A 15729-nucleotide genomic window follows, 5' to 3' on the forward strand; every position below is an offset into this window, starting at 1 on the left:
AGAAGTAAAATATGCTCAGTTTTTTTGAGTAGCCAGGCATAACAAGCCCATCGGATCAGGCCGCCCCTCTAGTCATACCTATTTTCCCTGATGATGGAACCTGTATGTTTCGAAATGTTAAATTTCAGGCCATGGTGGAATACATAAAAGCCTATTTCTGAGAAGTGAAATAGTTTTTGAAGGACTGCTTTAGTACCAGGTATAAAAATAATTAAATATTTTTAATTTACGACTCTCAATTCAGATTGGGAACGAAAAAGAAATTGAAGATTACATACAATTTAAGAAATATATATAACTCCTGAAACTTTTGTTCACTTTTCTCCATACTGACTCAGGCTATGCATTAAGAAGGAATATTAACAAATTACTCTTTACCTAGCAACTCTAAGACAATGGAGTAGTACATTATAGTTCTGAGACAGAGTAATAAAAGACAATTTTCAAAAAGTGGTAATGAAAGTGGAAGCAGGCAAACTACAGTAATAATTCTGTGGCCAGGAGGAAAAATGTCTTAAGTAAAAATTTTATACTTTTCAGGAGAGCAGTAGAAAGATTGAAATTGGTGTCAATTATAGAGTTCTTTTAATTAAGAGGTTTTTCCTGGATATTATTTGTTTATATTTCATCTAAAATAGGCAATGTTGCTCATTTAACAATTTTCTTGATTAGCCTATTTCCAAAAATAGCCGCACTTAAGCCCTTTTAAGACTACAACCCAAACTGAGAAGAAGAGACTATTTAAACATAAGACCTTTTTCATGTCAAAACAAATGGAAAATGTAAATTATTAGGAATGAAAAATAGGTCTCGAACAATATAGGACTGTTTACCTGGTGCTTAAAGTTTTAAAAGGAAAGGGCATCAGAATGTGATAAAATAGCTAAAATACAAGTTAGACTTTTTTAATAGGAAAGCATGGAAAGTAAACATATGATGTTTGTAAGGAATAAAGTATTAAATATTCTTAAGTCCTTTATTCTGTGTGTGCTCGATTCAAAAAGTACTTAGGACATTTGGTACTGCTCTATAAAGCCAGTCAGGAAACTTATTTGACTTTAACCATTTTACCAGATTGTAGAGAATTGTTTCTGCTTTCAGAATATATAAAAATCTCATTTTCACAAAAAATTGACTTAAGACCTTTTCCCTCCCAGCCACAGAATTGTATACTGAAAGGATTTATCTAAATTACAAGGATATTTTATCAACAAAACTTTATTTCATTTAAGAAAATTTCCGCGTGTATTATTGATTACTTAAATTGATTCTCTTGTAAAGTAGATATTTTCCCAATGTATTTCTCTTTTTTGTTTATAATTCAAGTTATCAGATATGAAATTCCTTCCATGATTGATACAGACTAAAATAATATTCTCTTCTTAGAGCTCACTAAACTGACTGACCTATGTGCCTGCAGCTCCCCGAGATGTCGTGCTCATGTTCAAAGAGCTGAACTCCTCAGGCAGTGGCGCCCTCTCTATAGAAGAATTTTACTCTGTGTACGACGCAGCAATGCTCAAGTGGGAAGCCCAGTTCTCGCAGATTCCTTGGTTCCACACTACGTGGGCCCCACTGCAGACTTTCTGCCAGTTCACGCACGACTTCGTCACCTGGAAGTATTTCGAGCACATCGTCTGTAAGCATTCACTCTGATAGGTGGGAATGCATGAGGAATGCAGGCTGCAACTTTACTTTGTGTTGGAACTTTTATTTACTGTGAAATGTCATTGTAACGAAATTGTGTTAATGCTTGTAATTTAATTTCGTAAAATAAGAAATATAAATATATATAACAAAGTGGACCACGGAGAGAGTAAGCAATATCTCAGTGACGAAAATATTATAGTATGAGTATTAGTACCCTTTTGCGACATATCTGTTTATCTACTTGACTAATTTCATGAAAAAAAAAAAAAATTATCCCTCTTAGAATAATTCTACTTTCTATTTCAAACATTATTAAGCACTAGCTGGGTTAAAAGATGGCTTCATTGCCAATTAGAAGTATACACCAAAGGTTTTCAAACTTTCTGAAACCATGCTGCCCTTCACATGTCACATTTTGCGTTCTATGTCCTCATTTCCAAAATTAAAATTCAATTTGGTGGTATTTTTAAAAGTCACTTACATTATATATGTATGCCTGAATCAGTCTGCCACTGATGAAGGACATGTGTCTATTTACTAGTATAGTTCAAGAATTGTCCACGTGTCTTTGATTCTGGAATACATCTGTAGACACCAGTTAGTCACTAATTTTCCATTTCGACCTAAAATTAAAGATTTGAGATTGAAAAAATTGTAAAATGAAAACTGCTGAGGATACAAGAAATTCAAAATGGAAGAAAACTTCTACATGATCCAAATAATTTCATGGTTATTCCATATTACCATTTGTTGCAAAATTCAGACATCTCATGAACGTAATTGTCTTGTAAAACATTTACAAAGACTTAGAATTTTAATCTCCCTTCAATATGTGATAGTAGAGGTATTTTATTTCAACTGCAGGAGTTTTTCACTGTTGAAATTCAACAAGGTGAGTCCACATCTGTGGAGTAACGGTCAGCGCGTCTGGCCGCGAAACCAGGTGGCCTGGGTTCGATTCCCAGTCAGGGCAAGTTACCTGGTTGAGGTTTTTTCCGGGGTTTTCCCTCAACCCAATACGAGCAAATGCTGGGTAACTTTCGGTGTTGGACCCCGGACTCATTTCACCGGCATTATCACCTTCATGTCATTCAGATGCTAAATAACCTGAGTTGTTGATACAGCATCGTAAAATAGCCTAATAAATCAACATGGGCGATAAATGGTTGACAAATTTTTCCTGGCACTCTCTCTGAGGGACACATTTCTTTTACATATATTATTACAAATCTACAATGTAGGACCCAAAGCTTCACTTCCCTGGGAGGAAAGCCAAGATAATGATTTTGCCTGGAGCTTTAAATCGTGGACAAGTTCTTTTACATGCCATAAATCTACACAACGGGACTCACAGCTTCACTTTCTTCCTGACGAAGTCATGCTAATGATTTTATTATCCCATAAAAGTCATCGGCCTTTGTCAGGTTTGAACCCACGAACCTTGGATTCAACAATTGTCATGGTAACTACTACGCCACTGAAGACTGTCGTTATTTTCCCGGAGAGGGGAATTGCTCTCCTTTTCCCCCTTTCTTTTTAATATTTTATTTTGGCATTTTAAAAATGACATCTCACAGCACTTAAACCATTTATTAAATAAATGTGACTGCATGTTTCTTTCCTAATTCTGCACTGCACGTAACACAACTTTATTAATACACAATTTGTCCAATAAGTACAGGAAAAAAAAAATGATAGGGGATTTAAGGGAATACTAGTAATTGTGTGAAACGTATATATTTGAATTAAAGTAATGAAATAGAATAGGCCTATGTATTTTCTTTAACACTGTAGTATATTTTGTTTGATATTCATGTATATACACAATTCATAAACCCAATACTTCCATGAATATTGTGTGGAACATCTCACTGCACATTAAATAGAGAAAGGAGTGAGACAGACAGCGTGAAAAACCACTTACACTTCTGTTTCCATGGTACCGGGTACCACGAATGATGTCAATCAACTTTTCGTGTCAAAATTTTACAATTTTTCTATTTTGTATTTCGAATATAAACGTTTCACTTAAAAAAGTAATATAATTATTATATATGTACATTTGCATACACATACGGAGTAGAACTTTGTTCTCTCTTGTTTTAAATATTCACTGGTTTCACGCATAAACAAACATCTCGCAGGTTATGATACGAAAACAAATTTGGTAATAGACTAAGCAAAACATGAAGTTGTTTTAAAACTAAGCTGCCCAGTATGCAATTGAACATAAGTAGTATTATGGGCACCACATGGCACTTTGCTGATGTAATAGCTTCCAAGATGTTAAGTCCATTGAAACCATGTCTATATGACTTACGTCCTCTAATATTTTTGTCCACTTTCATTTATGTCCACATTTTAAATGCGTCCATTTTTTTTGGGTCCATGACTGTTATGTCCACTTTCATTTATGCCCACTTTTTAATGTCCACTTTTATTTAATACTGGATCAGCAGTATTTTTAGCTTCCTGATTGTTCATCGAAACTATCGAAATGGCTACCTTCTTTCGTCTATAGAGTACATTGAGCCCAACCATGGATGAAGCAAAATTGATCCAGCCTAAAAAGAGAAAAACCTTTGCTATTGTATAAAAGTTTTTGTTATCATCATTCATACAGCAGTAATGGGCAAAAGAGATAGGCCTACTGGAGATGTGAAAAGAGAGGTGTGCTTGGCGGGCATTTGAATGTGCGACACCCTATTAAAAGATCGTACCTACAAAATATAAGTCGAGTAGAAGAGATTGTTCGGAATTACAACCACTACAACGAAGAAGTACACATCAGAACTTACCTCAAAGCTATTAGTTATCTGAAGCTGTATGAAGATGAACAGGCAGAAGAGATTGAATAGGGAATTGAAGTAAATTTGTAGATGGACATAATGTATTGTACAATCATATAGTGGACATAAAAATGTGGACATAAAATTTATGTAATTGGACTAAAATAAAGTGGACATATACTTTATTGGACATATATTTATGGACATAGTGTAATGGGCTTTTATGTAATGGACATAATAAGATGGACATTAAAATTGTGGACATTATAAAAAGGACCTAACGTCTGTGTTTCGATGTAATAATGTTAACACTTTATATTTAATATTAATGCCAACACTTTGAACGGTGGATATCTATCTTTAACATAAGACAAGATTAAGAATGATAAATAGACTTCAGTTTCTTTCCTTACAACATATTGAAGATAGTCTATAGTTCGAAGTGTTGATAAATTCTGCACTTACAAAGCTTTCAATACGCTGGTTGTGGTATTTCACGAGCACTGTGTACTGTGGTAAAAGCAGCTTGGTTAGGAGTAAGCTTCTTTTACTACATTTGTCTTATGCTTTCTCACTCTATGTATGTATATTCTCACAATGCCTAGTCATAATTTATTTTATTTTTACGTACTTTACATTATTTATAATTTTATTGTATATTTGTACAGTTAATTTTGTGGATGTATTTTGCATAATATATTAAAACTTATTTTTTTAAATGTGTGTTTTTAATGAACCTTATAAAATGCCGTAATATTGTAACGTAACTAAATGCATTCACTGATGCGTGTAATTTGAAGGCATCATTTACTAAATAAAAAAAGCACATAACAATGTAAAATCACACATGTACTTTGTCGTCATCCATTCAGTCTTTCCAATGTTTGGACTGTATGTCGGCCTAGATTTAGACTTAGGCCCAATAGGCCCGGGCCTACAGACATAACTTTCAATTTCTTAAACAGAGTGGGAGGAATTTAAATAGCAAATGAATTATCAATATAATGTGGTTATTTAAAGGTCAGAACACTTTTCAAATAGCTGGAACTTTATTAAATATTAAATCAATCATTTATTAAAATGTCATGAGCAACAATTTGCAATAGACATATGTTTTAAATTACAATAGAATATATAAAATATTTAACATAAAAGGTAAAAAAAAAACAAATATCTACATGAAAATAAAAACCGTTTCGTTCATAAAAAATTCTTATTTTTCAGATGTTTCATTCTGGTTGTTTTGGTAACGTTTATGTAAAAATGTAGGAATCCATTTCTTTTTGCATATTATTACGTTGCTTTTTCTGAAATTCATTCCTTGAAGTAATAGTTTTCTCTTAGCACACGCGAATTGCTTTCACTCAGTATTATTTTGAATGCAGTAAGAAATTTAGATCTAAATGGTCCTGTAATCTGTCTTCAGTCCATACAAAAAAAAATAAGCTCACAAAATACCTCGTAAGAAGTAAAATAAAAATATTAACTAGAATGGATAAGAAAGTGGTTCCCCTCACATATAGGATTGTATGGAAATGAACTTGATAATCTTGCAAAGAAGGGAACCGAGATAACAAAGAAAAGCAACAGTCTTCATTTTTAACCTTATTAAAACAATAGTCAAAACAACATCTGATCGACATGGCACATGATGACTTTGGAAAAATATAGAAAATGTATGGGCTGAAAATCGGAGGGAGGGAGATGAACAAGAAAAGAAACAGTAACTGCTTTTCAACTCAAGTCAGGGCACGATTGTCTAGCAAAAGCACTTACATAGGTTCAAGTTTTAGATTCTGACAACTACGCCTTTTACAGACCACCAAACTCCGTAAGGGATTCGAACCACCTCAGTCAATGTACTGCACTGAATAATGTAAACAGAGATATAACAGCATTATATTGGGATGCTCGGAGGACAATGGTTTAAATACCTCCAGCCTGACTTCATTGGAAAAGAAGAAGAAGAGTTATTCCTATTATGGACCATGAAGGCCCACAGGGCAACAGAGATTAAGGCTCCTATCTTTACAGACAAATCAGCATTAGTAGCAGTAGGGATTTTAGTCCTACGTGTTTTCCGCCTTTGTTCCTAATAATTCTCCTGGTATTCTTTTCTGTTAGAGGCTGAGCAACTTCAGTGTCATAGTGCTGCCAGAAGGATTAAAACAATGGGAAAATCCATGTCTCCACAGGGAATCGAATCTGCGACCTTCTGGCTTGCAGCTACGCTATTGCTTATCCCAAATTATACTATATAATAGTGCAAATAAAATTGTAATGTACTGGTATTTATTTTTTAAAATTATAACAAGACTATCTTACCTTTCATTTATATTCATTTGTTTTTTTATTTTAGTTTTTTAGAATATCGATAATGATGACCAAGATGAAAGAGATACAAATATTTTTTTTTAGAGACGTGTCTCTGTGCAAGAAGCTGATTACCTCCTCCTAAAAACATTTAAAACCCTTAAGCATGATAACAAGAATGTTGGATACAGTTACAAGAGATTTTTCTTTTCTTTTTGTTTATATAAAAAAGTATTTAACTTATAATGAAAGAAAGTGGAAAGAACATATTCTTAGATTAGATAAGAATGGACTGACAAAACAAGCTTTAAAACTACAGACTTCGAGAATAAGGAATATGGAAAGACCTAGAAAACACTGGAATACTGAAACATGCTATTAATTTATTTCATGATGCGACTATATATATATATATAGCAATGAAATATTTTATTCTAATATAAATGACACCTACACAAATATTTGTGATAGGGAAACAGTTGACCTTCATTTGTCAGCAACCAATTATATTTTTGCTATAATGCATCTTCATAAAGATCAGGAATTCCATTGTGTCCCACTGTATGCTTACGACTATATACATATTGGGGGTTATCTTCTTTCTCAGTAAGAGCTTAAATTTCTATCAAAGCACTTAGGCAGGAATAGCTCATTGTGCACCCCATACATTAGAAATGAACCCAGGAAACCGCAACTGGTTACCAACTTCATGATGCTGCTGGGTTTCATTTTCTGAATGTCCTCAGGAGGCAATAGTTAGGGGTTATCATTTCGGAAAGCCTTTCCAAATATATATTGTTGCATTAAACAATGGGAAAAATATTGAGAAGCAAATTATCTCTGAGAGGGAAATATGCAATTTTGGCTATCGGCAGACATGCTGGTTATGGAAACAGCACAGTATCAGTGATTTCACAAACCACAGACTCTTAATGTAAAATAATTAAATGTAAGCAATCAAAACATTTACTAACCCATATTAAAAATTATATTCTGAAACTGTCTGCTTTCTTGTTCCAAACACACTTTGACATCTGCTTGAGAAATTATGCTTCACTCATTGCAGTTCCTTTTGAGAAATGAAGGTGATGTTTTCCCGGATGCTATTTTTCAGTTCTTTCAAGTTATGTGCATTATCAGGGCTTGAGGTGGAGCTGGATGGCATCCTAGTTCCCTTTGAACTGGCTTAAAACCATCCTGTTACTTAGTATGTAATGCATGTGTGACTATTTTAACACATGTTATTTAAACTTACTGTAATATGTTTGTAGGTCTAGATGAAACACAGACTGTATATCACACAATATATTTTAATAACTTCTGTCTATGAATTAAAAGGAGAAATCTTCCCGGTTCTTTTTTCATTCCACCTCAAGCACTGTGTATTATTCATACATACTTAATATTTTAATGTTCCCTAGATAAAAGCCACTGGGGTTAGATTGTAATCACACATTCCTTCAGAATCAGATACTGCACTGTCTCCATAACCTGTGTGGGAGCACACTTACTGATATGCAAAGTTGTAATTTTCTAAGCAGAGATAAAACGTTCAACCAGTACTATCAGTACATAACCCTACTTTAAAACAGCAGGAAGACAACCAGCTGACAAATGAAAGTCAATGTGTATAAGGTGTTGCATACCTTCTGGAGTATTCTTAACTTTAATGTTGTTTTGCAAGAAACGTTTTGCTGACCACTCATTGTCTATCTTAAAATATCTGTATAGTATCATAATAGTATCACCTGTATTCTAGAAAAATATTTCATTTTTATCCTGAATCACTCTGTATGATGTATAACAGTATAATAAATTTAATATATTTGTAGCCAATGTTTGAGCATGTGTTTCGAGATAAACATAGGAAATTGTTCTTTAATCAACTGTCCGAAGACAGTTATACTAACAAGGCAACTAGGCCAGGAGATAATGGCCAGTTCCTTTCCTCCCATAGAGATTGTCAGCTATTAAGTACACAACTTGAAAGAGACAGTTAATTAGCAGTAATCATTAGCCATTTGCACAGTTTTATTACCGTTCGATTTCAACAATTAAATAATGAAAATCGTATACATAGAAATATTACTTGTGAATACTGGAAGCAAGTTATGCCCTATATGGAAAACACCAATTCTCCAACTTTTATCCTTTTTCAGCTGGTGGGAAGAGGATTCATCTTGTTGAGGAAAAGAATATAGTAGCACTGTAATCGCAAGATTTGAGATCATTCTTAAACATCCATCAGTTTTGATCAACAAGAAAGTCACAGATCTATCTGTGTCACAGATGTGTTTGGAAAGTTTTTTGGTATAAGTACATTTTCCGGATTTCTCTCCTATAGGCTGTAATACTCCAGAAATATAATAAATTAGAGCTTTTTTTTTTTAAGAATTTTAAGCATACCCAAAATGGCATTTCCTTTAATCAACGAGCTTGGAGCTTTTGGGGAAGGGGGATAATAATGTTTAAAAATGAAGGGTGTGCCTCTGCATTTTCTCTAATCCAACTTAGGTTAGTTAGACTATGAAGATATAGTTACATCAGGCTTATTGACATATTCCCCGCTTGTTGAAACATTAATGTGACTATTAGAATGACCATGGCTACCACTGCAGATATACAATCTTCCTCTGCATCTATTATAACGGTATGAATCAGCAGTGAAATGAATATGAAATATCCAGAATAGAGCCTTCATAAATAAGTGCTTGAAAGAAGAATGCTTATCGCAGCATACTGTTTACAAGTCTCACGCAGTTTATTTCTTTTCCAGATGGACTTATACTATCAAATGGCTTTGCTATGATTTTTCGAATTCTCGAATTTAGTGATGATTTGGAAGAATCAGCACAAGAATTTGCTGCATCGTGGGACACAATTTTGTTTGTTGGGTGTAAGTTGAGTGTATATTTACATGACTCTTCTTATAATCTTTTAGATTTTAAGCATGTTTTGATGTAAATGAATGTACTGTGTTCATACTTAAAATCAGATTTGCTTTTCAAGAATTCAGAGTAGGATATTACTTGAAGAGAAAATAGTTTACGAAAATTAAAATTGCTTAAAATGTTTGTATAATAGCGAAGTTAAATTCCTTTTATAAAGAAAATAATAATTATACATACTTAGACTTCGACAAACAAAATTTAATAACACAATCTCAAGGGAAAAAATGGAATTCTCTGCGTCATAATCCACAGTTAATTCCCGATTTACCACGAAAATCGTCTGTAGCTGCATTTAGATTGGCAACGGACCATGACTGTTTGGCCAAACACCTGCATAGAATTGGAATATATCAGTCCCCTAACTGCCCACTGTGCAACTCAAATCAAGAAATGGATTCGGAACACCTCAAAATCTGTGCTTCAGTGGCTGACCATGACAATATCTTTGAAAAATATTGGAGTGCAAGAGGTCAAGTGACTTTATTGTCAAATGCCTGGCATTAGAAAACAACAACATAATTATTATTATTTACGTAAGTAATTCGGCTTTGCAAGTTATTTAATTTTATTTATTGAATAAACTTATTAAATTGCACTCGTTCAATTACTACAGATAATCAGTTAAGCACTCGTCAAGTCAGCCAGCCAATATTGGCATACATAGAAGAGAGCACAAGAGGTATAAGATGTTTCTCCATACCTTGTAATACTTCCAGATCTGTACAGGAATTACAAAGCGCAGTAGGGTTGATTAGGTTCTACTGCCGCAGTGTTCGTGGTGGAGGTGATCCTCAAGGTGCTGGGGCTCGGCATCAGCCAGTACTTCGGCTCAGGGTGGAACATCTACGACTTCACGGTCACGCTGTTGTCGGTGCTCGGGGTGATCGTGCTGTCCTTGGTGCCATCATTCGTGTACGTTGTGGTGCTGCGCCCACTGCGACTTCTGCGGCTCTTCAAGCTCAAGAAACGCTACCGGGACGTGTTCGGCACCCTCGTGCTGCTCACCCCACTCATGTGCTCCACCGCCATTGTCATGCTCGTTCTCTACTACTTCTTCGCAATCATTGGCATGGAGCTGTTCGCAGGCAACGACATGCGCAACTGCTGCATGTAAGTTTATGTATTGCCACAGTCTACTATATACAGTCATGAAACTTGAGTTTTGAGGGTGCTAGAAACAATAGAGTGTGACGGTACTATTTTGCATTGCCTGTAATGAGGCGATATTAGCGATCCTAGTGGTGAGCAACTATCTAATGTTTGCATATTTACTACGTATTGAGCTTCTCGACTTATATACTAGACTGTGGTATTGCTATGTTAGATCGCAGGAAGATACTTAGAAAAAATAAATGTGTAAAGTCAGAGTCCGTGAAAATTCACGTTAACCAACTGATGATGATCATGATCATGATGACTACGATGATGTTGATAATGATAATGTAGTGGCTTTTTCATTAATCAAAAGTCCGAAATTAAAAAAATAAAATAAAATTGGAAGAATTTCATTTTTATTTAGGAAAGGTCAAAGAGTGAATTTTGCTGTCGTATTTAATCTACGATTGGTATAATGAAGAAACACAAAACCAGGACATGATCGACACATCAATTCCATCAACAATTGGAAAAATATGATTTTCTAAGAAATTTATACTGTATATTTAATTTGGACATTAATATCATTTATTTTGGAAATATAAAGATTGGAGATTTATCCTTTGAAGGGGTGGAAAAATTCAAATATCTTGGAGCAACAGTAACAAATATAAATGACACTCGGGAGGAAATTAAACGCAGAATAAATATGGGAAATGCCTGTTATTATTCGGTTGAGAAGCTTTTATCATCTAGTCTGCTGTCAAAAAATCTGAAAGTTAGAATTTATAAAACAGTTATATTATCAGTTGTTCTGTATGGTTGTGAAACTTGGACTCTCACTCTGAGAGAGGAACATAGGTTAAGGGTGTTTGAGAATAAGGTGCTTAGGAAAATATTTGGGGCTAAGAGGGATGAAGTTACAGGAGAATGGAGAAAGTTACACAACGCAGAACTGCACGCATTGTATTCTTCACCTGACATAATTAGGAACATTAAATCCAGACGTTTGCGATGGGCAGGGCATGTAGCACGTATGGGCGAATCCAGGAATGCATATAGAGTGTTAGTTGGGAGACCGGAGGGAAAAGGACCTTTGGGGAGGCCGAGACGTAGATGGCAGGATAGTATTAAAATGGATTTGAGGGAGGTGGGATATGATGATAGGGACTGGATTAATCTTGCACAGGATAGGGACCGATGGCGGGCTTATGTGAGGGTGGCAATGAACCTTCGGGTTCCTTAAAAGCCATTTGTAAGTAAGTAAGTAAATATAATTTATTTAGGGCCTACTACAGACACCACATCAGTATCACTTATTTACTTAATATGGCTAGCATTGGACAGTTCAGTGATATATTTTATGTATCTGTTAGCTTCTTATTTGGCATGGACATTACATTATCACCATCAATTTCTACTAATCAATACTATAAATCCAAGGCATTATCAAGGTATTTTATCAAGTTCCTATTGCGGCCAGGACACTTCACCAATATATTCATTCAGAGCCAAACTGGAATGCCTCATATCAATATAATACAGACACAACATAGATTAAGCACATTTAGTTACAAGATACAAAAATAATGTACGTAAATGATAACAGTATGAAATGAAGAAGCTAAGAAACAAAAATACGAGTAGAATTAAAATGTCCTAATTAAAACCTGAATATAACGCGGGAGGAATGGGCGAGGACATGTAAGGTGTTGAATTTACAAGTGAATACTCAACAGGCAACCAAGAGAAAGATTACATACCATTCACCCACTCTGTAGCACAGCAGATCAGAGACCCTTATTGAGACTGGAGGTCTGCTTAGTAGAAGCTCTTGAATCGGTCATTGGACCTAGTCAGCTCCATAAGGCACCTGGTCATGGTGGAGGGGTAGGAGAGTAGAGAAGAGGGGAAGTAGCAATGGAAGGGCCTCGGTAATGGAAGGAAAGAAATAGATATTGAGCTCTGGATTGAAAATAGAAGAGAATGTTGATCAGTGGCGGCTCGTGAACTTGTGGATTGGGGGCGCTGCAGTAGATTTTGATATATACAAATTGCACTTCAATCTTCTCCGCAAGGGAAAATTGAGAAAAATTAATATTCTGTAATTCACACACACTCATGCTTGCAAATTTGCACTGGTTAAGTTACGGTACTAAGATGTCACACCAAAGCAACACTCGGATATACTGATGGTCAACAATTTTCTAAAACTGGAAAGAGTCTCTTTCGTATTTTACATGCTATATCAAAAAGATTCTACTCGTGCAAACATTTTGAATTAAGGAGGCTGGATATATAATAATAAGGCAAAAGAGGATATTAATTTCGTTATATTAACTCGATAAGATTCTACAACAATAAGTATGTGAAGAGAAAATAAAAATTTTGTCATTAAGTTTCAAGGGAATAGAGAATCCATTTGACGTAGCATTACAATAGCTGTGTGGGAGGGGAGGAAAGATCTTCCCTTGTAGCCTGGCTCTGCAACCCACTGCAGCGAAATATGGGTTTTAAACAGCGGCAGTTTCCCTCTCCTTCCCTTCACCTCTCTACCCCCTGACCATGCAAGACACACTCTCTATGATCTGTCCCACCCTGCAGATCCCAGGATGACTTTGAATGCAGTGTCAATTCCAATACAGTCGATGCGAAAAAATATTATGCATCAGATAATAGTACATATTCCCGGGCAGATGAAATATAAAGCAATTTACTTAAGAAAAGCTATAAAAAATTATTCTACAAATTAAAATTAAAATTATTTTTATTTTCTTGACAAAGCAGGGAGTGCTGCAGCTCCGCAGCTCTTATGGGCGAGCTGCCCCTGGTGTTGATGAAAAGCATCGAATAATTGAGGAATTGATACATTTACCTCCAAGTTCTGTCTGATATTTTCATACCAACAACCTATTAATGTTATTAAAGCAATTTCTTGCATGTTGTGTGCAGAAACTCAACAGTGGAGGACTTCTACAAGTACAGTGCCAACGAGAGCACCGCACTTGGCTACTACTACCTCAACACATTCGACAACCTACTCACTGGCAGCATAACCTTGTTCGAGCTGACCATCGTGAACAACTGGTTCATCCTGATGAACAGCTACGCGATCGTGGTGTCTCCCTGGAGCCGAGCATACTTCATGCTCTTTTATCTTTTCACTATGATCGTTTTGACTATAGTGGTAGCATCTGTACTCGAAGCATTCCGATTCCGCATCCAGTACAAACGACAGACGAGCAAACGTGAAGGTAAGTATCATCACTCTGTACACAAAAGCTGTAGGGTGTCCCAACAAGAATGCCAGATTTAATAATGTGAATAAATGCAACAAAAACAGATAACAAAGCAGATAGCAGTGCCGCCAACTCAACAATAACAAGATATTGTTGGGACATTGCACCATTGTCTTGTTGTTGCTTTGGGAGCACCGTTATCTATTCTGTTATCTGTTTTGTTGCATTTATTCACATTCATAAATTCGGCATTTTTGTTGGGACACTTTTTAGTATTGACTAAAAAATAGTGTCACTAATGTGATACATACTTCCTAAATATATATTTTACGCGTTTTACAATACAGTTTAGTTTTTTTAACATCTTGCAAATTATATTATTATTTATAGTTTATTTTATTAAATATTAATCAAAAGGTGTGGCTAAGTAAAATAATTTAATATGCACTAAGTTACACACAAAATGAATTTTCTGTAATTCCAAAATTAAGATATTTTACTTCATTTTTTAATTATACTGTTTAAGTAGATACATGTAATTAATTTTTCACAAATTTACATTAAATAGTTATATGTCTATTGCAATTATTTCTGATATTTTTCTGTTTATGACAACCGGTACTGGTACTTAAAAGTAATATTAATATTAAAAGTAGGTGTATAGAGTTTTTTCAAAAGGAACTTATATTTATAATTAAAATAGAAGGAGGGGATTTTGGAAATTAAGTTCAGATACATCAGACCTTGTTTTCTGTTATAAAACAAATTAAGTATTATATGACGATACAAAAAATATGCTCTTTCAGATGATATTATTTAAAAAGCCATACAGTTTCATTTAAAAATATTCTCGATGACGTCATAACTCGCACAACAATTGTCATACAAATATTTTGTTTACAAAAAAAATATTTATTTCAAAATTCAATGTTTGACGTGCCTGAGCTTCTTGTCCAAAATTCCCTCATTCAGTTTTAATTGTAATTTTGCGTTACTTTTGAAGAATCCTGTACAGAACTGTATATTAGTGCTTTGCTACAAGACTCCCTTTACGTTCTAATCATTCGGCATTCTCCTTACGCAATAGCATAGCGCATGGGTAATTAGTTGGATTCGTGATCAGAGGCTGCATTCGGGCTTGAATTCGAAACCCACTTGAACTGATTATCTGATTGGGGTTTTTCTGAGGTTTCCCCAGCTGCAAGGCGAATGCTAGATAATCCAATTAATTTGATCTTGCCAAAATAGGAGTACTATCTCACTATCACAAATTTCATCAACGCTAAAATAACCTAGTTCACCTAGTAGCTGATACAGCGTCATTAAATTACCAACTAAAAAGACCTTTGAAACAATCCATGACTGATGAAGAAGTCTTGTTTGCTTATGATTCTAGTTCAAGAATTGTACAATATCATGAAACATGAAGAAATTAACAGTATTGTACTCTAAGTGAATGGCTTGCATAACTCAATTTCATCGAGTGTTTTTCTTTATACAGAGGAGCAGATGCTGCATGAGGAAGTGGATCTCAAATGGGAAGAGATGCAGGCCTGGGTTCAAGATTTCCAGCTCCTGGAAAGACTGAGAGCAGATCTTGTTGTTGGGGTGAGCATATTGTTATTCTTTCGAGGCAAAATTTCACGAAAAATTAAGTACCGGTATGTGTGTAACAAAGAATAGTCAGTTTTA

At 34.9% G+C, this 15729-nt stretch overlaps 1 protein-coding gene across 1 annotated transcript in view; it reads left to right on the forward strand.

Annotated features, from left to right (window-relative positions):
* Window positions 1-15729, forward strand: part of LOC138701079 (two pore channel protein 1-like) — a 38874-nt gene that overhangs the window by 9689 nt on the left and 13456 nt on the right. Inside the window, exons 8-12 of the mRNA XM_069827637.1 lie at window positions 1421-1639; window positions 9529-9648; window positions 10474-10813; window positions 13751-14052; window positions 15539-15645. Coding sequence (XP_069683738.1) covers window positions 1421-1639; window positions 9529-9648; window positions 10474-10813; window positions 13751-14052; window positions 15539-15645 — 1088 coding nt within the window. The remainder of the gene's footprint in view (window positions 1-1420; window positions 1640-9528; window positions 9649-10473; window positions 10814-13750; window positions 14053-15538; window positions 15646-15729) is intronic.

This window comes from Periplaneta americana, chromosome 6 (genome assembly GCF_040183065.1).
Source record: "Periplaneta americana isolate PAMFEO1 chromosome 6, P.americana_PAMFEO1_priV1, whole genome shotgun sequence".
Classification (NCBI taxonomy): Eukaryota; Metazoa; Arthropoda; class Insecta; order Blattodea; family Blattidae; genus Periplaneta; species Periplaneta americana.